The following is a 22,729-nucleotide window of genomic DNA, read 5'->3' on the forward strand; positions in this document are numbered from 1 at the left end:
CCCCACCCATGAAATCAGACCCCGAGTGGCCCCGCCCACCAAATCGGACCCAGAGTGGCCCCGCCCACCAAATCGGACCCAGAGTGGCCCCGCCCACCAAATCGGACCCAGAGTGGCCATGCCCACCAAATCAGCCCCTGAGGGGCCCCACCCACCAAATCCACCCCTGAGGGGCCCCACTCACCAAATCGGCCCCGCCCACCAAATCGGCCCCTGAAGGGCCCCACCCCCCAAATCGGCCCCTGAGGGGCCCCACCCACCAAATTGGCCCCTGAGGGGCCCCACCCATCAAATCTGCCCCTGAGGGGCCCCACCAACCAAACCAGCGCCTGAGGGGCACCCAAGTGTGAAAGTCTTGCAGGGGCAGCCCGGGCACCATTCCAAAGCACTATCTGTAGTTCATTCAGGAAATACCCATCTAGTTAGATATGTTATATTATATTATATTATTATGGCATAATTTAAGGTACACATCCACACCTGGAGCAAATTGCAGCAGAAAAGGGGTGTATACCACTTTTTATGGCCAAATTGTTAGAAAAAGGAGCATATCTAATAGGAAAATGATAATTTTGTGCTTTTTTTGTGCAAAATATTAATGTAAAGTAAGGCAGCCATGAAGTGGTGTAAGGTATGAAAAGTGTATTACAGTTCTAGAAAATACTGCCAGATTTATCATAGTCTGTATTGTTTAGATGAATTTTGAAATGCCTAGTTATGCTTACTTTATTTTTTTTAATTTAAATTATTAATAATATATTTAATTATTAATAAATCATATTATATCTCTTTTTTACATTCTTCCTACACTGTCAGCATATGTGCAGAATATAGCCTGATGATGTGATGTGAATGGAGCCTTAGTAATGACAAAGACCAGCTTGATCTTTATTACATAATTCTGGTTTATATTGTGAGTTTGCACACATCTCCTTAGATCGTAAGGAAAGCATGCTTATGAATGAAATGCTTGATCACTTTTCTAGGAATTCAATAATAGTTTTTGAGAAAGAGAAAACATTTGTAGCTACAGACCAAACACACGGGGTGAAATGTATCAGTCTTGCAAAGGAGAGTGGAGCAGTTCCTCAAACCAACCAATCAAATTTCATCTCTTATTTTCCAGAGTCCTCTTGGAAAATAAAAAATTAAATTCTATCAGTTGCTGTGGGGAATTTCTCTACAATGTACAAATCTTTCTAAATCACCTATATTGCGTGAACCAGATGTTATGAGAACTTCTATGAAATGTTACTGTTTTTATTTTGAAATAATGAAAAAATACTTTTAAAAGTAAAGATAATTATAATGACAGAAGATTATGTACTACAAATTTACATTTTTTCAAATTTTGATTTCCTTTTTTTTCCCATCTCTCTATTCCCTGTGTGGGTAGGTGCTAGGGCGGATTTAAAGGGAGAGAAGATATGAAAAAAGGAAGTAATTGTAGAATTACATTAACTTTTTTCTAATTATGTCCCAACAGTTAATGTTTGAATATATAAATATAAATCATAAAAAAGATGAAATATCAATAACACTAGGCTTGGATTTTATTTTAAATTAGCATTTTATTTTACAAACTGCAGCCTGGTTTACACAAGGATGGAACAACAGCGACAAACAGTAATTTAGAAATAGCCGTGGCTCAGAGCAGCTACCAAGACATGGATGAACTTCTCCCAGGCAGCCTGGACCTTAGGGGTGAATGCAGATCCCAACTTGGAGGCCAAGACGATGACCAGAACTTCTCCCAGACGCTGTTGATAAAGGAAACAAAAATCGTTCTTTAGCTAAGTTATAGTATAAACATAGTAATAGGTTCATCACGATAATTTTTATTTTTGGAGATTCAATTGTCTCAGTATGTAAAATACTATATTGAGTATCTTAGGCTGGTTTCACATTTGCGTGTAAAAACGCAGCGTTTTAAACGCAAACGCATGTGGTGAAAAAAAAGCATGTAAATGCGTTAAAACGCCGTGTTTTTAGACGCATGCGTTTTTGCATGTTTTAATAAAAATGCAGCGTTTTGACGTGTTTACATGCGTTTTTTTCCTGCATTTTTAAAACGCATGATGAGAAGTGTCTGACAGCTGCCAATCATCAAAATCAACAAGAAAACCCACTTTAAACAGAAATAGCTAGGGTTAGGGTTAGGATCCCTAGTAACCCTAGGGATCCTAACCGTAACCCTAAGGGATCCTAACCCTAACCCTAACCCTATCCCTAACCCTAACCCTAAGGGATCCTAACCCTAACCCTATCCCTAACCCTAAGGGATTCTAACCCTAACCCTAAGGGATCCTAACCCTAACCCTTAGGGTTAGGGTTAGGATCCCTTAGGGTTAGGGTTTGGGGTTGGCTTATCAGTGTGTATTCTTGTGTTTTTCTATTAAAACGCATGCGTTTAAAAACGCATGCAAATGCAAGTGCTTAAAAACGCATGCGTTTACATAGACAGCAATAGGTTTTTTTGCTGCAAAAAAACGCTACTAGAAATTACTACATGTTGCATTTCTGCAACACAACGCATGCATAGAAAAGACGCATGCGGCGGCAAAACGCATGCAAAAAAACGCATGCATTTTTAATGTTAAGTATAGGAAAAAAAACGCATGCTTTTTTTGCGCTAAAACGCAGCGGCAAAAAACGCAAATGTGAAACCAGCCTTAAATGGTTAAGTTTTGTCTGCATTGAAATTTTCACTTACTATAAAATTAGAAAAATATTTTCAAATGGGAATCGGATTGCAGATTATGCTTTCATATACTGTATGTGTGCTACCTTGAAGTTCTCGGGGTCCACATAGAGTTCCTGGGCATGGGACTTGCTGAGGTCAGCCAGGTGCTTTTTCACATTATCCAGGTGTTGGATGGCACCACCAATAGCTGTGAGCACCTTCTTGCCATGAGCCTTCACCTTGGCATTGCCGGAGATGGCGGTGATATTAGACAGGTTTCCGAAGGAGCTGAAGTATCTCTGGGTCCAAGGGTACACGACCAGCAGCCTAAAGTTTATATGAATGAAGAGAACAATTACTGTTAATGATTCGCTCTTACACCACATGTATGCCCCAAATGTATATTATTTGAAGGAGACCAAGGAGGAACACATGTAAATTCACTAAACTAATAATTTCCACAAATTTCCAAGGAATTGTGTTAACTTTATAAGTCTAGACAATCTAATTCAGCAGTAACAATGATATTATAGATGGAAATTAGAAAATGAATAATGGGTTAAAAACTGAACTTCAAAACTTTTGGGGAGTAAGGTGGTCTGTGCCTGATCACCAACACTGATAAGTACAAAGAAAGATAATTATTATGAAATACAGTGATGACTACAGTTTACGTATGAAGCAGAATGACATAAGTATGTGTATTAAATGTGTACAAGTGCATTACCTGGACAGAGCATCATGGCCGTCCTGTTCAACATTGACCTTGCTCCATACGGAGGTGATGGCGTCTCTCTCTTCAGCAGTCCAATGAACCATGATTGCTGTCTAATGCTGTTGTACACTGGCAGTGACAATGAAGCCATCACATGGATCTTCCTTTATATAATAATCTCTGAAGTTACACCCATTCCCCATTACTGCTGCGTCGTGCTTTCCCCCAATCCTTCAGTCCAGTCCTTCAAAGTCTAATCGGTCTGGAAGGAAAAATCGCTTTCTAAGCAGCTCAAAATGCTGAGAGCAGGGCTGTCTCTGACGCGATGAAATGTATGTCTAAATACATGGGTCTAATGCTCCAGTGTTTGGTGCAAATTAAATATTGTCTGTACACTGAATATTATTCCAGTAGTTTGTAATTCTAGTGTAAGGAAAAGAATAATGTAATAATGAAAAGTTACTGTGAAGAGTGGAAATTCTGCTCTGATAACAGAATCATTCTCCACCGTTACCAGCCTTACCTTATTCCACAACATCACGTATAATTTAATAACATTAAACATATTATATGATATTTGTTGAAGAAGCTTTGTGAGACCATGGTATTCATGATCAATCCTTAGTATAGGCAATCAATTACAGATTGCTAGAACACCTGATAATTAGCAGCATCGATTTAATTTTACCACTCATGGCGTCATTTATTTGACAGCAGCTATGACTGGTGCTGCAGCTCGCTGCAGCCATAGTAGCCAATGAAAACACAGCGAGGTTTCTGGTTAAAAAAATGTACAGAATTGTCAATACTCTCCCGAGGGGTCAGCGGAGATAAATATGACAGATAATTAGTACATACAGTTATATGAAAAAGTTTGGGCACCCCTATTAATCTTAAGCTTAATGTTTTATAAAAATTGTTTTTTTTTGCAACAGCTATTTCAGTTTCATATATCTAATAACTGTTGGACACAGTAATGTTTCTGCCTTGAAATGAGGTTTATTGTACTAACAGAAAATGTGCAATCTGCATTCAAACAAAATTTGACAGGTGCATAAGTATGGGCACCCTTATCATTTTCTTGTTTTAAATACTCCTACCTACTTTTTACTGACTTACTAAAGCACTTTTTTTTTTCTAACCTCATTGAGCTTTGAACTTCATAGCCAGGTGTATGCAATCATGAGAAAAGCTACTTAAAGTGGCCACTTGCAAGTTGTTCTCCTGTTTGAATTTCCTCTGAAGAGTGGCATCATGGGCTCCTCAAAACAACTGTCTAATGATCTGAAAACAAAGATTATTCAGCATAGTTGTTCAGGGGAAGGATACAAAAAGCTGTCTCAGAGATTTAACCTGTCAATTTCCACTGTGAGGAACATAGTAAGGAAATGGAAGAACACAGGTACAGTTCTTGTTAAGGCCAGAAGTGGCAGGCCAAGAAAAACATCAGAAAGGCAGAGAAGAAGAATGGTGAGATCAGTCAAGGACAATCCTCAGACCACCTCCATAGAGCTGCAGCGTCAACTTGCTGCAGATGGTGTCACTGTGCATCGGTCAACTATACAATGCACTTTGCACAAGGAGAAGCTGTATGGGAGAGTGATGCGAAAGAAGCCGTTTCTGCAAGCACGCCACAAACAGAGTCGGCTGAGGTATGCAAAGCACATTTGGAGAAGCCAATTTTTTTTTGGAAGAAGGTCCTGTGGACTGATGAAACCAAGATTGAGTTGTTTGGTCATCCAAAAAGGCGTTATGCATGGCGGCCAAAAAACACAGCATTCCAAGAAAAACACTTGGTACCCACAGTAAAATTTTGTGGAGGTTCCATCATGCTTTGGGGCTGTGTGGCCAATGCCGGCACCGGGAATCTTGTTAAAGTTGAGGGACGCATGGATTCCTCTCAGTATTAGCAGATTCTTGACAATAAATGTTCATGAATCAGTGACAAAGTTGAAGTTACGCAGGGGATAGATCTTTCAGCAAGACAATGATCCAAAACACCGCTCCAAATCTACTCAGACATTCATGCAGAGGAACAATTACACTGTTCTGGAATGGCCATCCCAGTCCCCAGACCTGAATATCATTGAACATCTGTGGTGTTATGATCCGGTGGTTAGGACAAATAATGGACGAGCTCTGGGACGTGGGAACTCTGCTGACCGCAATCCCTAAACCTATCAAAACACACTAGAAATAGCCGTGGATTGTGCCTAACGCTCCCTATGCAACTCGGCACAGCCTAAGAAACTAGCTAGCCCTGAAGATAGAAAAATAAAGCCTACCTTGCCTCAGAGAAATTCCCCAAAGGAAAAGGCAGCCCCCCACATATAATGACTGTGAGTAAAGACGAAAATACAAACACAGAGATTAAATAGATTTAGCAAAGTGAGGCCCGACTTACTGAACAGACCGAGGATAGTAAAGGTACTTTGCGGTCAGCACAAAAACCTACAAAAGACCACGCAGAGGGTGCAGGGAAAAATACCTTCCGCACCGACTCACGGTGCGGGAGGCGCCCCTCTGCGTCCCAGAGCTTCCAGCATGCAAGGCAATATTGACAAAAGCAAGCTGGACAGAAAAAATAGCAAACAAGCAAAATAGCACAGAGGAACTTAGCTTCTGCTGGAGCAACAGGAACTCAGAACGATCCAGGAGCGAACTAGAGCCATAGTACAACATTGACAGCTGGCATGGGGCAAAGATCTAAGTGGAGTTAAATAGAGCAGCCCACTAACGAATTAGCCTCGTCACCTGTGGAAGGAAACTCAGAAACACCCACAGGCATCAGAGAAAGTCCATGGACAGAACCAGCCGAAGTACCATTCATGACCACAGGAGGGAGCCTGACAACAGAATTCACAACAGTACCCCCCCTTTGAGGAGGGGTCACCGAACCCTCACGAGAGCCCCCAGGCCGACCAGGATGAGCCAAATGAAAGGCACGAACCAGATCGGCCGCATGAACATCAGAGGCAAAAACCCAGGAATTATCCTCCTGACCATAACCCTTCCACTTGACCAAGTACTGGAGTTTCCATCTCAAAATACGAGAATCCAAAATCTTCTCCACCACATACTCCAACTCCCCCTCAACCAACACCGGAGCAGGAGGGTCAACGGATGGAACCACAGGCGCCACGTATCTCCGCAACAACGACCTATGCAATACATTATGGATGGCAAAAGAATCCGGAAGGGCCAAACGAAATGACACAGGATTGATAACCTCGGAAATTTTATACGGACCAATGAAACGAGGCTTAAATTTAGGAGAGGAAACCTTCATAAGAACATAACGAGACGACAACCAAACTAAATCCCCAACACGAAGTCGGGGACCCACACAGCGCCGTCGGTTAGCGAAACATTGAGCCTTCTCCTGGGACAATGTCAAATTGTCCACCACATGAGTCCAAATCTGCTGCAACCTATCCACCACAGTATCTACACCAGGACAGTCCGAAGACTCAACCTGCCCTGAAGAGAAACGAGGATGGAAACCAGAATTGCAGAAAAACGGCGAAACCAAAGTAGCCGAGCTGGCCCGATTATTAAGGGCGAACTCAGCCAAAGGCAAAAAGGACACCCAGTCATCCTGATCAGCAGAAACAAAGCATCTCAGATATGTTTCCAACGTCTGATTAGTTCGTTCGGTTTGGCCATTAGTCTGAGGAAAGCCGAGGAAAAAGACAAATCAATGCCCATCCTAGCACAAAAGGATCGCCAAAATCTCGAAACAAACTGGGAACCTCTGACCGAAGCGATGTTCTCCAGGATGCCATGTAAACGAACCACATGCTGGAAAAACAATGGCACCAAATCAGAGGAGGAAGGCAATTTAGACAAGGGTACCAAATGGACCATCTTAGAAAAGCGATCACAAACCACCCAAATGACTGACATCTTTTGAGAGACGGGGAGATCCGAAATAAAATCCATAGAAATATGCGTCCAGGGCCTCTTCGGGACCGGCAAGGGCAAAAGCAACCCACTGGCACGAGAACAGCAGGGCTTAGCCCGAGCACAAGTCCCACAGGACTGCACAAAAGAACGCACATCCCATGACAAAGACGGCCACCAAAAGGATCTAGTCACCAAATCTCTGGTACCAAAGATTCCAGGATGCCCAGCCAACACCGAACAATGAAGCTCAGAGATAACTCTGCTAGTCCATTTATCAGGGACAAACAGTTTCTCTGCTGGGCAACGGTCAGGTTTATCAGCCTGAAATTTTTGCAGCACCCGCCGCAAATCAGGGGAGATGGCAGACAAAATTATCCCCTCTTTGAGAATACCTGCCGGCTCAGAAACACCCGGAGAATCAGGCACAAAACTCCTTGACAGGGCATCAGCCTTCACATTCTTAGAGCCCGGAAGGTACGAAACCACAAAATCAAAACGGGAGAAAAATAACGCCCATCGAGCCTGTCTCGGATTCAACCGTTTGGCAGACTCAAGATAAGTCAAATTTTTGTGATCTGTCAAGACCACCACGCGATGCTTGGCTCCTTCAAGCCAATGACGCCACTCCTCGAATGCCCACTTCATGGCCAACAACTCTCGATTACCAACATCATAATTGCGCTCAGCAGGAGAAAACTTTCTAGAAAAGAAAGCACATGGCTTCATTCCCGAGCCATCAGAACTTCTTTGCGACAAAACAGCCCCTGCCCCAATCTCAGAGGCATCAACCTCAACCTGAAACGGGAGCGAAACATCTGGCTGGCACAACACAGGGGCAGAAGAAAAACGACGCTTCAATTCCTGAAAAGCATCCACGGCCGCAGAAGACCAATTGACCACATCAGCACCCTTCTTGGTCAAATCAGTCAACGGTTTAGCAACACTAGAAAAATTAGCGATGAAGCGACGATAAAAATTAGCAAAGCCCAGGAACTTTTGCAGGCTCTTCACAGATGTCGGCTGAGTCCAATCATGAATGGCCTGGACTTTAACAGAGTCCATCTTGACAGTAGAAGGGGAAAAAATGAACCCCAAAAATGAAACCTTCTGAACTCCAAAGAGACACTTTGACCCCTTCACAAACAAGGAATTAGCACGAAGGACCTGGAACACCATTCTGACCTGCTTTACATGAGACTCCCAATCATCCGAAAAGACCAAAATATCATCCAAATACACAATCAGGAATTTATCCAGGTACTCTCGGAAGATGTCATGCATAAAAGACTGAAACACTGATGGAGCATTGGAAAGCCCGAATGGCATCACCAGGTACTCAAAATGGCCCTCGGGCGTATTAAATGCTGTTTTCCATTCATCGCCCCGTTTAATACGCACAAGATTATACGCCCCTCGAAGGTCTATCTTGGTAAACCAACTAGCCCCTTTAATACAAGCAAACAAGTCGGACAGCAACGGCAAAGGATATTGAAATTTGACTGTAATTTTATTAAGAAGGCGGTAATCAATACAAGGTCTCAAAGAACCATCCTTCTTGGCCACAAAAAAGAACCCTGCTCCCAACGGTGATGACGATGGGCGAATATGGCCTTTCTCCAAGGATTCCTTTATATAACTCCGCATAGCGGCGTGTTCTGGCACAGATAAATTGAACAATCGGCCCTTAGGAAACTTACTACCAGGAATCAAATTAATTGCACAATCGCAATCCCTATGAGGAGGTAGGGCACTGGCTTTGGGCTCATCAAATACATCCTGATAATCCGACAAAAACTCCGGAACTTCAGAAGGAGTAGAAGACGAAATTGACAAAAATGGAACATCACCATGTACCCCCTGGCAACCCCAGCTGGACACAGACATAGATTTCCAGTCCAATACTGGATTATGGACCTGTAGCCATGGTAACCCTAAAACGACCACATCATGCAGATTATGTAACACCAAAAAACGGATATCCTCCTGATGTGCAGGAGCCATGCACATGGTCAATTGGGTCCAGTACTGAGGCTTATTCTTGGCCAAAGGCGTAGCATCAATTCCTCTCAATGGAATAGGATGCTGCAAGGGCTCCAAGAAAAAACCACAGCGCCTAGCATACTCCAAGTCCATCAAATTCAGGGCAGCGCCTGAATCCACAAATGCCATAACAGAATAGGATGACAAAGAGCAAATTAGAGTAACGGACAAAAGAAATTTAGACTGTACCGTACCAATGGTGGCAGACTTAGCGAACTGCTTAGTGCGCTTAGGACAATCGGAGATAGCATGAGTGGAGTCACCACAGTAAAAACATAGCCAATTCTGACGTCTGTGTTCCTGCCGTTCAGCTCTGGTCAAAGTCCTATCACACTGCATAGACTCAGGCCCATGCTCAGATAGTACCGCCAAATGGTGCACAGTTTTACGCTCACGCAAGCGCCGATCGATCTGAATAGCCAAAGACATAGACTCATTCAGACCAGCAGGCATGGGAAATCCCACCATGACATCTTTAACCCCTCTGTGACCTTAGACGTACTATCCCGTCGAGGTGCCCTGGGCTTATCTGACCCTGGACGGGATAGTACGTCATAGCCGATCGGCCGCGCTCACGGGGGGAGCGCGGCCGATCGCGGCCGGGTGTCAGCTGCTTATCGCAGCTGACATCCGGCACTATGTGCCAGGAGCGGTCACGGACCGCCCCCGGCACATTAACCCCTGGCACACCGCGATCAAAGATGATCGCGATGTGCCGGCGGTGCAGGGAAGCACCGCGCAGGGAGGGGGCTCCCTGCGGGCTTCCCTGAGCCCCCCGCAGCAACGCGATGTGATCGCGTTGCTGCGAGGGTCTCCTCACCTCCCTCCCTGCTCGAGCCCCGGATCCAAGATGGCCGCGGATCCGGGTCCTGCAGGGAGGGAGGTGGCTTCACAGAGCCTGCTCAGAGCAGGCACTGTGAAGCAGCCTGCACTCCTATCAGATCAGTGATCTGACAGAGTGCTGTGCAAACTGTCAGATCACTGATCTGTGATGTCCCCCCCTGGGACAAAGTAAAAAAGTAAAAAAAAAAATTTTCCAAATGTGTAAAAAAAATAAAAAAAAATATTCCAAAATAATGAAAAAAAAAAAAAAAATATTATTCCCATAAATACATTTCTTCATCTAAATAAAAAAAAAAAAACAATAAAAGTACACATATTTAGTATCGCCGCGTCCGTAACGACCCGACCTATAAAACTGTCCCACTAGTTAACCCCTTCAGTAAACACCGTAAGAAAAAAAAAAAAAAAACGAGGCAAAAAACAACGCTTTATTATCATACCGCCGAACAAAAAGTGGAATAACACGCGATCAAAAGGACAGATATAAATAACCATGGTACCACTGAAAGCGTCATATTGTCCCGCAAAAAAAGAGCCGCCATACAGCATCATCAGCAAAAAAATAAAAAAGTTATAGTCCTGAGAATAAAGCGATGCAAAAATAATTATTTTTTCTGTAAAATAGTTTTTATCGTATAAAAGCACCAAACCATAAAAAAATGATATAAATGAGGTATCGCTGTAATCGTACTGACCCGAAGAATAAAACTGCTTTATCAATTTTACCAAACGCGGAACGCTATAAACGCCTCCCCCAATAGAAATTCATGAATAGCTGGCTTTTGGTCATTCTTCCTCACAAAAATCGGAATAAAAAGCGATAAAAAAATGTCACGTGCCCAAAAATGTTCAACTCGTCCCGCAAAAAACAAGACCTCACATGACTCTGTGGACCAAAATATGGAAAAATTATAGCTCTCAAAATGTGGTATTGCAAAAAATATTTTTTGCAATAAAAAGGGTCTTTCAGTGTGTGACGGCTGCCAATCATAAAAATCCGCTAAAAAACTCGCTATAAAAGTAAATCAAACCCCCCTTCATCACCCCCTTAGTTAGGGAAAAATAAAAAAAAATGTATTTATTTCCATTTTCCCATTAGGGCTAGGGTTAGGGCTAGGGTTAGGGCTAGGGCTAGGGTTAGGGCTAGGGTTAGGGCTAGGGTTAGGGCTAGGGTTAGGGCTAGGGCTAGGGTTAGGGTTAGGGCTAGGGTTAGGGCTAGGGTTAGGGCTAGGGCTAGGGCTAGGGTTAGGGCTAGGGTTAGGGCTAGGGCTAGGGTTAGGGTTAGGGCTAGGGTTAGGGCTAGGGTTAGGGCTAGGGTTAGGGCTAGGGTTAGGGCTAGGGCTAGGGTTAGGGTTAGGGCTAGGGTTAGGGCTAGGGTTAGGGCTAGGGTTAGGGTTAGGGCTAGGGTTAGGGTTAGGGCTAGGGTTAGGGCTAGGGTTAGGGTTAGGGTTGGGGCTACAGTTAGGGTTGGGGCTAAAGTTAGGGTTAGGGTTTAGATTACATTTACAGTTGGGAATAGGGTTGGGATTAGGGTTAGGGGTGTGTCAGGGTTAGAGGTGTGGTTAGGGTTACCGTTGGAATTAGGGTTAGGGGTGTGTTTAGATTAGGGTTTCAGTTATAATTGGGGGGTTTCCACTGTTTCGGCACATCAGGGGCTCTCCAAACACGACATGGCGTCCGATCTCAATTCCAGCCAATTCTGCGTTGAAAAAGTAAAACAGTGCTCCTTCCCTTCCGAGCTCTCCTGTGTGCCCAAACAGGGGTTTACCCCAACATATGGGGTATCAGCGTACTCAGGACAAATTGGACAACAACTTTTGTGGACCAATTTCTCCTGTTACCCTTGGGAAAATACAAAACTGGGGGCTAAAAAATAATTTTTGTGGGAAAACAAAAAGATTTTTTATTTTCACGGCTCTGCGTTATAAACTGTAGTGAAACACTTGGGGGTTCAAAGTTCTCACAACACATCTAGATAAGTTCATTGAGGGGTCTAGTTTCCAATATGGGGTCACTTGTGGGGGGTTTCTACTGTTTAGGTACATTAGGGGCTCTGCAAACGCAATGTGACGCCTGCAGACCAATCCATCTAAGTCTGCATTCCAAATGATGCTCCTTCCCTTCCGAGCCCTCCCATGCGCCCAAACGGTGGTTCCCCCCCACATATCGGGTATCAGCGTACTCAGGACAAATTGGACAACAACATTTAGGGTCCAATTTCTCCTGCTAACCTTGGAAAAATACAAAACTGGGGGCTAAAATATAATTTTTGTGGAAAAAAATTTTTTTTTATTTGCATGGCTCTGCGTTATAAACTGTAGTGAAATTCTTGGGGGTTCAAAGCTCTCACAACACATCAAGATGAGTTCCTTAGGGGGTCTACTTTCCAAAATGGTGTCACTTGTGGGGGGTTTCTACTGTTTAGGTACATTAGGGGCTCTGCAAACGCAATGTGACGCCTGCAGACCATTCCATCTAAGTCTGCATTCCAAATGGCGCTCCTTCCCTTCCGAACCCTCCCATGCGCCCAAACGGTGGTTCCCCCCCACATATGGGGTATCAGCGTACTCAGGACAAATTGGACAACAACTTTTGGGGTCCAATTTCTCCTGTTACCCTAGGGAAAATACAAAACTGGGGGCTAAAAAATAATTTTTGTGGGAAAAAAATTTTGTTTTATTTTTATAGCTCTGCATTATAAACTTCTGTGAAGCCCTTGGTGGGTCAAAGTGCTCACCACACATCCAGATAAGTTCCTTAGGGGGTCTACTTTCCAAAATGGTGTCACTTGTGGGGGGTTTCAATGTTTAGGCACATCAGTGGCTCTCCAAACGCAACATGGCGTCCCATCTCAATTCCTGTCAATTTTGCATTGAAAAGTCAAACGGCGCTCCTTCCCTTCCGAGCTCTCCCATGCGCCCAAACAGTGGTTTACTGCCACATATGGGGTATCAGCGTACTCGGGACAAATTGGACAACAACTTTTGAGGTCCAATTTCTTCTCTTACCCTTGGAAAAATAAAAAATTGGGGGCAAAAATATAATTTTTGTGAAAAAATATGATTTTTTATTTTTACGGTTCTGCATTATAAACTTCTGTGAAGCACTTGGTGGGTCAAAGTGCTCACCACACCTCTAGATAAGTTCCTTAGGGGGTCTACTTTCCAAAATGGTGTCACTTGTGGGGGGTTTCAATGTTTAGGCACATCAGTGGCTCTCCAAACGCAACATGGCGTCCCATCTCAATTTCTGTCAATTTTGCATTGAAAAGTCAAACTGCGCTCCTTCCCTTCCGAGCTCTCCCATGCGCCCAAACAGTGGTTTACTGCCACATATGGGGTATCAGCGTACTCAGGACAAATTGGACAACAACTTTTGAGGTCCAATTTCTTCTCTTACCCTTGGAAAAATAAAAAATTGGGGGCAAAAATATAATTTTTGTGAAAAAATATGATTTTTTATTTTTACGGTTCTGCATTATAAACTTCTGTGAAGCACTTGGTGGGTCAAAGTGCTCACCACACATCCAGATAAGTTCCTTAGGGGGTCTACTTTCCAAAATGGTGTCACTTGTGGGGGGTTTCAATGTTTAGGCACATCAGTGGCTCTCCAAACGCAACATGGCGTCCCATCTCAATTCCTGTCAATTTTGCATTGAAAAGTCAAATAGCGCTCCTTCCCTTCCGAGCTCTCCCATGCGCCCAAACAGTGGTTTACTGCCACATATGGGGTATCAGCGTACTCAGGACAAATTGGACAACAACTTTTTGGGTCCAATTTCTCCTGTTACCCTTGGTAAAATAAAACAAATTGGAGCTGAAGTAAATTTTTTGCGTAAAAAAGTTAAATGTTCATTTTTATTTAAACATTCCAAAAATTCCTATTAAACACCTGAAGGGTTAATAAACTTCTTGAATGTGGTTTTGAGCACCTTGAGGGGTGCAGTTTTTAGAATGGTGTCACACTTGGGCATTTTCTATCATATAGACCCCTCAAAATGACTTCAAATGAGACGTGGTCCCTAAAAAAAAATGGTGTTGTAAAAATGAGAAATTGCTGGTCAACTTTTAACCCTTATAACTCCCTAACAAAAAAAAAAATTGGTTCCAAAATTATGCTGATGTAAAGGAGACATGTGGGAAATGTTACTTATTAAGTATTTTGTGTGACATATCTCTGTGATTTAATTGCATAAATATTCAAAGTTTGAAAATTGCGAAATTTTCAAAATTTTCGCCAAATTTCCGTTTTTTTCACAAATAAACGCAGGTACTATCAAAGAAATTTTACCACTATCATGAAGTACAATATGTCACGAGAAAACAATGTCAGAATCACCAGGATCCGTTGAAGCGTTTCGGAGTTATAACCTCATAAAGGGACAGTGGTCAGAATTGTAAAAATTGGCCTGGTCATTAACGTGCAAACCACCCTTGGGGGTAAAGGGGTTAAGGGCTTCAGAGAGACCCTTTCTGAAGATTGCTGCCAGGGCACATTCATTCCCTTGAGTGAGCACAGACCACTTTCTAAACTTCTGACAATATATCTCTGCTTCATCCTGACCCTGACATAGAGCCAGCAAGATTTTCTCTGCCTGATCCACTGAATTAGGTTCGTCATAAAGCAATCCGAGCGCCAGGAAAAACGCATCTATATCACGCAATGCCGGATCTCCTGGCGCAAGGGAAAATGCCCAGTGTTGAGGGTCGCCACATAACAAGGAAATAATGATCCTTACTTGTTGAACAGGGTCACCTGAGGAGCGAGGTTTCAAAGCCAGAAACAATTTACAATTATTTTTGAAATTCAAGAACTTAGATCTATCACCAAAAAATAAATCAGGAATTGGAATCCTAGGCTCTGACATCGGATTCTGAACCACAAAATCTTGAATGTTTTGTACCCTTGTAGTGAGATTATCCATCCGAGAGGACAGACCTTGAATGTCCATGTCTACACCCGTGTTCTGAACCACCCAGAGGTAAAGGGGAAAAGTGAGTCAGAACACGCTGCAAAGAAAAAAAAATGGTCTCAGAGCTTCCCTTATCCCTCTATTGAGATGCATCAATACTTTTGGCCAGCTGTACTGTTATGATCCGGTGGTTAGGACAAATAATGGACGAGCTCTGGGACGTGGGAACTCTGCTGACCGCAATCCCTAAACCTATCAAAACACACTAGAAATAGCCGTGGATTGTGCCTAACGCTCCCTATGCAACTCGGCACAGCCTAATAAACTAGCTAGCCCTGAAGATAGAAAAATAAAGCCTACCTTGCCTCAGAGAAATTCCCCAAAGGAAAAGGCAGCCCCCCACATATAATGACTGTGAGTAAAGACGAAAATACAAACACAGAGATGAAATAGATTTAGCAAAGTGAGGCCCGACTTACTGAACAGACCGAGGATGTAAAGATACTTTGCGGTCAGCACAAAAACCTACAAAAGACCACGCAGAGAGTGCAGGGAAAATACCTTCCGCACCGACTCACGGTGCGGGAGGCGCCCCTCTGTGTCCCAGAGCTTCCAGCAAGCAAGGCAATATTGACAAAAGCAAGCTGGACAGAAAAAATAGCAAACAAGCAAAATAGCACAGAGGAACTTAGCTTCTGCTGGAGCAACAGGAACTCAGAACGATCCAGGAGAGAACTAGAGCCATAGTACAACATTGACAGCTGGCATGGGGCAAATATCTAAGTGGAGTTAAATAGAGCAGCCCACTAACGAATTAGCCTCGTCACCTGTGGAAGGAAACTCAGAAACACCCACAGGCACCAAAGAAAGTCCATGGACAGAACCAGCCGAAGTACCATTCATGACCACAGGAGGGAGCCTGACAACAGAATTCACAACACTGTGGGATCATTTGAAGAGGGCTGTCTATGCTCGGCGACCATCAAACTTAACTGAACTGGAATTGTTTTGTAAAGAGGAATGGTCAAAAATACCTTCATCCAGGATCAGGAACTCATTAAAGGCTACAGGAAGTGACTAGAGGCTGTTATTTTTGCAAAAGGAGGATCTACTAAATATTAATGTCACTTTTCTGGTGGGGTGCCCATACTTATGCACCTGTCAAATTTTGTTTGAATACAGATTGCACATTTTCTGTTAGTACAATAAAGCTCATTTCAAGGCAGAAACATTACTGTGTCCAACAGTTATTAGATACAGTGGGGCAAAAAAGTATTTAGTCAGTCAGCAATAGTGCAAGTTCCACCACTTAAAAAGATGAGAGGCGTCTGTAATTTACATCATAGGTAGACCTCAACTATGGGAGACAAACTGAGAAAAAAAAATCCAGAAAATCACATTGTCTGTTTTTTTATCATTTTATTTGCATATTATGGTGGAAAATAAGTATTTGGTCAGAAACAAATTTTCATCTCAATACTTTGTAATATATCCTTTGTTGGCAATGACAGAGGTCAAACGTTTTCTGTAAGTCTTCACAAGGTTGCCACACACTGTTGTTGGTATGTTGGCCCATTCCTCCATGCAGATCTCCTCTAGAGCAGTGATGTTTTTGGCTTTTCGCTTGGCAACACGGACTTTCAACTCCCTCCAAAGGTTTTCTATAGGGTTGAGATCTGGAGACTGGCTAGGCCACTCCAGGACCTTGAAATGCTTCTTACGAAGCCACTCCTTCGTTGCCCTGGCGGTGTGCTTTGGATCATTGTCATGTTGAAAGACCCAGCCACGTTTCATCTTCAATGCCCTTGCTGATGGAAGGAGGTTTGCACTCAAAATCTCACGATACATGGCCCCATTCATTCTTTCATGTACCCGGATCAGTCGTCCTGGCCCCTTTGCAGAGAAACAGCCCCAAAGCATGATGTTTCCACCACCATGCTTTACAGTAGGTATGGTGTTTGATGGATGCAACTCAGTATTCTTTTTCCTCCAAACACGACAAGTTGTGTTTCTACCAAACAGTTCCAGTTTGGTTTCATCAGACCATAGGACATTCTCCCAAAACTCCTCTGGATCATCCAAATGCTCTCTAGCAAACTTCAGACGGGCCCGGACATGTACTGGCTTAAGCAGTGGGACACGTCTGTCACTGCAGGATCTGAGTCCATGGTGGCGTAGTGTGTTACTTATGGTAGGCCTTGTTACATTGGTCCCAGCTCTCTGCAGTTCATTCACTAGGTCCCCCCGCGTGGTTCTGGGATTTTTGCTCACCGTTCTTGTGATCATTCTGACCCCACGGGGTGGGATTTTGCGTGGAGCCCCAGATCGAGGGAGATTATCAGTGGTCTTGTATGTCTTCCATTTTCTAATTATTGCTCCCACTGTTGATTTCTTCACTCCAAGCTGGTTGACTATTGCAGATTCAGTCTTCCCAGCCTGGTGCAGGGCTACAATTTTGTTTCTGGTGTCCTTTGACAGCTCTTTGGTCTTCACCATAGTGGAGTTTGGAGTCAGACTGTTTGAGGGTGTGCACAGGTGTCTTTTTATACTGATAACAAGTTTAAACAGGTGCCATTACTACAGGTAATGAGTGGAGGAAAGAGGAGACTCTTAAAGAAGAAGTTACAGGTCTGTGAGAGCCAGAAATCTTGATTGTTTGTTTCTGACCAAATACTTATTTTGCACCATAATATGCAAATAAAATGATAAAAAAACAGACAATGTGATTTTCTGGATTTTTTTTTTCTCAGTTTGTCTCCCATAGTTGAGGTCTACCTATGATGTAAATTACAGACGCCTCTCATCTTTTTAAGTGGTGGAACTTGCACTATTGCTGACTGACTAAATACTTTTTTGCCCCACTGTGTATGAAACGGAAATAGCTGTTGCAAAAAAAAAAAAAAAAATTTTTATAAAACATTAAGCTTAAGATTAATAGGGGTGCCCAAACTTTTTCATATAACTGTATATCTGGAGCATGTGTGACATGGCTTAGCACATTGCAACAATGCATACAGTTGGCAACTTGATACCATACAATTGTGAATGAGGTATATAGCATGCAATTACATGGAAACATTATGCAATTATTGCATACAAATGTTGCCATGATCACATGGCTCAGCATATTAAAAAATTTAAATGTTGGTGTTTTTTTAAATATAGCAACCCCAATGTTTTGTCAGAGCCATTTAGGTGCTGACTAATTTTAGTTTTTCAGCATTGTACATTTGGAGGAGTGGCTACATCTCTTTTGATTATGGACTGTATCCAACCACCTGTCCCAGATCATTTTTCAATTAAAGCAAAGTATTTTGGGATCCTTCTTTCTCCAAGTTCATTTTCTATCTAGTCTCAAACACAAGTGTCTGTTTAGTGTATGTCCCATTGAGTTGTTATAATGTAATTACAGTGTACCCTAAGAACCTCACATTTTTGCATGCAGCAATTGATAAAGAAAATAGACAATACAGCTATTATAATTCATAATTTGCCAATATGTTATGTTACTTGTTATGTGGCAGCTATATTACAGCTTTGTTTCAGCTAAAATAAATCAAGGCTGAGTCTGCAGATATTGTTAGAACGTTCTGTAAGATGCTGTTCTATAGATAAGGGTGCAGTCAGACTGCCGTATTACAACCCCTGGCAAAAATTATGTAATCACCGTGCTTGGAGGATGTTCATTCAGTTGTTTAATTTTGTAGAAAAAAAGCAGATCACAGACTCATAATTGAGTGACTCCATAATTTTTCCCTATGCTTGGTTAAAAAAGTAATCATTACTGACTACCACATTTTTTGTTCTTGATTTCTTTTAGTTTTTCTTAAAGCCAGAAAGTTGCCATTTGAAATGACTTTTGTTTTGTGCCATGTCTGTGATCTGCTTTTTTTCTACAAAATTAAACAACTGAATGAACATCCTCTAAGGCCGGTGATTCCATAATTTTTTCCAGGGGTTGTACTTGCGCAATGATTTCATCAAAATCCTCGGACTGCCGTCGGCTCTCCTGACCTGATAATGACAGCTGCATAGAAATACTGTACATGCTGTCAAGCTCAGGTCAGGAGGACAGATGGCCACTCCGAGGATTGCAAATAAGGCCTCCTTCACACGTCTTGATAATACCGGTACTGGAAAAATCAGTTCTAGTGCTATCCGTGTCAGTGTGTCTGTGTGCATCCGTACGCTGTCCGTGTGCAGCATAATTATGACACATACCGGCACCTTGGAAAAAGCAGTACAGTTCGCGCTGTTCCCACCTGCCGAGTGCTGAAGGCAGCTCTCATCATTGTTCCCTGGTCTCCCTGATATCAGCGCGACCAGGCAATGCAGATGAAATAAAATAAATGAATCAAAAGTCAAGTTGGCAACCCTGCACCCGCAACAGAGAAGGAAAGGAGAAACTGGTAAGAAATCTCACCTCCAGTACAGGTGAAAACTTTCACCACTTGTACTGAAGACACTGATGTGTGAAGGAGGCCTAGTACCGTAGCCTGACTGAACCCTTAGATTTACTCACAGAAACAAGACGCCCCAAATTGTTTTGCCACAGAACTAATTTTGAAAATTAATAATTCTTTATGTTTTGCTTATGAATTTTGTAATTATTGCTGATGTCCAACATTTTGATTTAAGTACTGCATTCTTTTGGAAAAAGTCAGATCCATCTCTTATATTTATAAGTATCCTGCATATGTCTATCTCTTTTAATTGTAACTTTACTTTAAATAAATCTTCCTTTTATTTAAATAACCTGTGAAAATCAGAACTCTGCATAAAAATATAGATTTTTGCTGATCTAATTTGAAGAAGCGGGCATATCCATCAGTAGGGTTGAGCGACCTTGACCTTTTTAGAGTCGAGTCGTGTTTCGCGAAACGCGACTATCTTAGAAGTCGAGTCGAGTGGAATCGGCCGATTATCGCGAAAAGTCGGGTATCGCCCGAAACACGAAACCCAATGCAAGTCAATGGGGGAGCATAGTCGGCAGTGAGTGGAGGCCAGGAAAACACCTACACTGCCCATTTTAATGGCAAAAACATCCATTCTTTTTACTGAAGCTTGTCAATCGTAATTTAGCTTATAATAATTGGAAGGCATTTGAAATTGGGGGTCATTTGGCTAAAGTTGTGGGGGGTAGGGCTGGTTCAAGTAATTAGTGGGCCCAGGAAATCTGGAACGCGTCACGGCAGTGGAGCAGGGAGAGGAAAGTATTTCAACTTTGCAAGTGCTGTGATCCTGAGCAAGCAGGGGGGGCCCACTCGTTGGCACTGGCACTGGCACAGGGCCCCTCAAAGTACAGCGGTGTGTTTGCACGGCGGGGGCGCCTCCCACCGGCAGCAACACTTTTGCGTACTATGAGAGGCCCTGTGCCAGTGACGTCGCCAACTAGTATTCCTCCCCCCACCTGATGAAGGAACCTGCACTTTCATCTGCACCTTCCTCTTTGTCCCCGTGTAAGGTGGTATGGTATGCGGGAAGAGGAACCTGACTTTCAGCAGGGTCACAATCTTGCTGTGTAGCGTGCATGGGGAATTTAGCGTTATGGGTCAATGTACCAGCAGACTCATCTATCACTGGCTGGGCAATGGGCAGGATGAGGAGGAAACACAGATATAGGCCCAAAGAATAAAGTGGGCTAAATGCAGTTCAAAATTGGTAACACAGGACTAACCAGGGGGCATTGCAGTGGAGGACAACTGGAATGAGAGGCTGACACAGAGAGTAGGCCCAAATCAGTAAGTAGTCGAAATGCAGTTCAAAATTGGCAACCATAGTAAACAGGCGGCACAGCTTTGTTCAGTGGAGGAGAACAGCAAGGAGTGGCAGACACCGATAGTAGGCCCCAACCCAACTAGTAGGCCAAATGCAGTCTAACATTAACAACTACTTAACGAGAGCCTGAAAATGGAATTTCAGGACAGGAAACCAGGAGAACAGCAAGGAGTGGCAGACACCGATAGTAGGCCCAACCCAACTAGTACGCCAAATGCAGTTGTTCCATTTAACCACAATTTAATGAGAGCCTGAACATAGAAGCTCAGGAAAGGCAACCTGGAGAACACCTTGTAGTGTAACACACCATCTCTCTACACCCCATACCCAATTTGTAGGCCTAATGCAGTGTAGTTTCCAACAACTACTAAACGAGAGCAGGAAGATCGAAGCAATGGCGAGGAAACCTGGGGAACACCTTGGAGTGGAACACACCATTTCTCTACACCCCATACCCAATTTGTAGGCCTAATGCACTGTAGTTTCCAACAACTACTAAACGAGAGCATTAAGATCGCAGCAATGGCGAGGAAACCTGGGGAACACCTTGGAGTGGAACACACCATCTCTCTACACCCCATACCCAATTTGTAGGCCTAATGCACTGTAGTTTCCAACAACTACTAAACGAGAGTCGGAAGACCGAAGCAATGTGGATGAAACCTGGGGAACACCTTGGAGTGTAACACACCCTCTCTCTACACCCCATACCCAATTTGTAGGCCTAATGCAGCGTAGTTTCCAACAACTACTAAACGAGAGCATTAAGATCGAAGCAATGGCGAGGAAACCTGGGGAACACCTTGGAGTGGAACACACCATCTCTCTACACCCCATACCCAATTTGTAGGCCTAATGCACTGTAGTTTCCATCAACTACTAAACGAGAGCAGGAAGATCGAAGCAATGGAGAGGAAACCTGGGGAACACCTTGGAGTGTAACACACCATCTCTCTACACCCCATACCCAATTTGTAGGCCTAATGCAGTGTAGTTTCCAACAACTACTAAACGAGAGCAGGAAGATCGAAGCAATGGCGAGGAAACCTGGGGAACACCTTGGAGTGGAACACACCATCTCTCTACACCCCATACCCAATTTGTAGGCCTAATGCACTGTAGTTTCCAACAACTACTAAACGAGAGCATTAAGATCGCAGCAATGGCGAGGAAACCTGGGGAACACCTTGGAGTGGAACACACCATCTCTCTACACCCCATACCCAATTTGTAGGCCTAATGCACTGTAGTTTCCAACAACTACTAAACGAGAGCATTAAGATCGCAGCAATGGCGAGGAAACCTGGGGAACACCTTGGAGTGGAACACACCATCTCTCTACACCCCATACCCAATTTGTAGGCCTAATGCACTGTAGTTTACAACAACTACTAAACGAGAGCAGGAAGATCGAAGCAATGGAGAGGAAACCTGGGGAACACCTTGGAGTGTAACACACAGTCTCTCTACACCCCATACCCAATTTGTAGGCCTAATGCAGTGTAGTTTCCAACAACTACTAAACGAGAGCAGGAAGATCGAAGCAATGGCGAGGAAACCTGGGGAACACCTTGGAGTGGAACACACCATCTCTCTACACCCCATACCCAATTTGTAGGCCTAATGCACTGTAGTTTCCAACAACTACTAAACGAGAGCATTAAGATCGAAGCAATGGAGAGGAAACCTGGGGAACACCTTGGAGTGTAACACACCGTCTCTCTACACCCCATACCCAATTTGTAGGCCTAATGCAGTGTAGTTTCCAACAACTACTAAACGAGAGCATTAAGATCGCAGCAATGGCGAGGAAACCTGGGGAACACCTTGGAGTGGAACACACCATCTCTCT

The 22,729-nt window shown here is 43.4% G+C and overlaps 1 protein-coding gene across 1 annotated transcript; it reads right to left on the bottom strand.

The window, feature by feature from the left end:
• Positions 1-1,544: 1,544 nt before the first annotated feature.
• LOC138645905 (hemoglobin subunit beta-2-like) lies at positions 1,545-3,565 on the bottom strand. Its single transcript, XM_069735392.1, has 3 exons — positions 3,411-3,565; positions 2,788-3,010; positions 1,545-1,760 (listed from the first exon to the last, which is right to left on the bottom strand). The coding sequence occupies exons 1-3, from the start codon at positions 3,500-3,502 to the stop codon at positions 1,632-1,634; spliced, it is 444 nt and encodes a 147-aa protein (XP_069591493.1). The 5' UTR covers positions 3,503-3,565; the 3' UTR covers positions 1,545-1,631.
• Positions 3,566-22,729: the final 19,164 nt, after the last annotated feature.

The sequence above is a fragment of the Ranitomeya imitator genome, chromosome 7 (genome assembly GCF_032444005.1).
Source record: "Ranitomeya imitator isolate aRanImi1 chromosome 7, aRanImi1.pri, whole genome shotgun sequence".
NCBI classification, from domain to species: domain Eukaryota; kingdom Metazoa; phylum Chordata; class Amphibia; order Anura; family Dendrobatidae; genus Ranitomeya; species Ranitomeya imitator.

Coding starts and splice junctions, on each gene's coding strand:
- LOC138645905 (XM_069735392.1), bottom strand. CDS start 3,502: ATGGTTCATTGGACTGCTGAAGAGAGAGACGCCATCACCTCCGTATGG. Junction 3,011..3,410: donor GGCCATGATGCTCTGTCCAG/GTAATGCACTTG, acceptor TATAAACTTTAG/GCTGCTGGTCGTGTACCCTT. Junction 1,761..2,787: donor TGGACCCCGAGAACTTCAAG/GTAGCACACATA, acceptor CTTTATCAACAG/CGTCTGGGAGAAGTTCTGGT.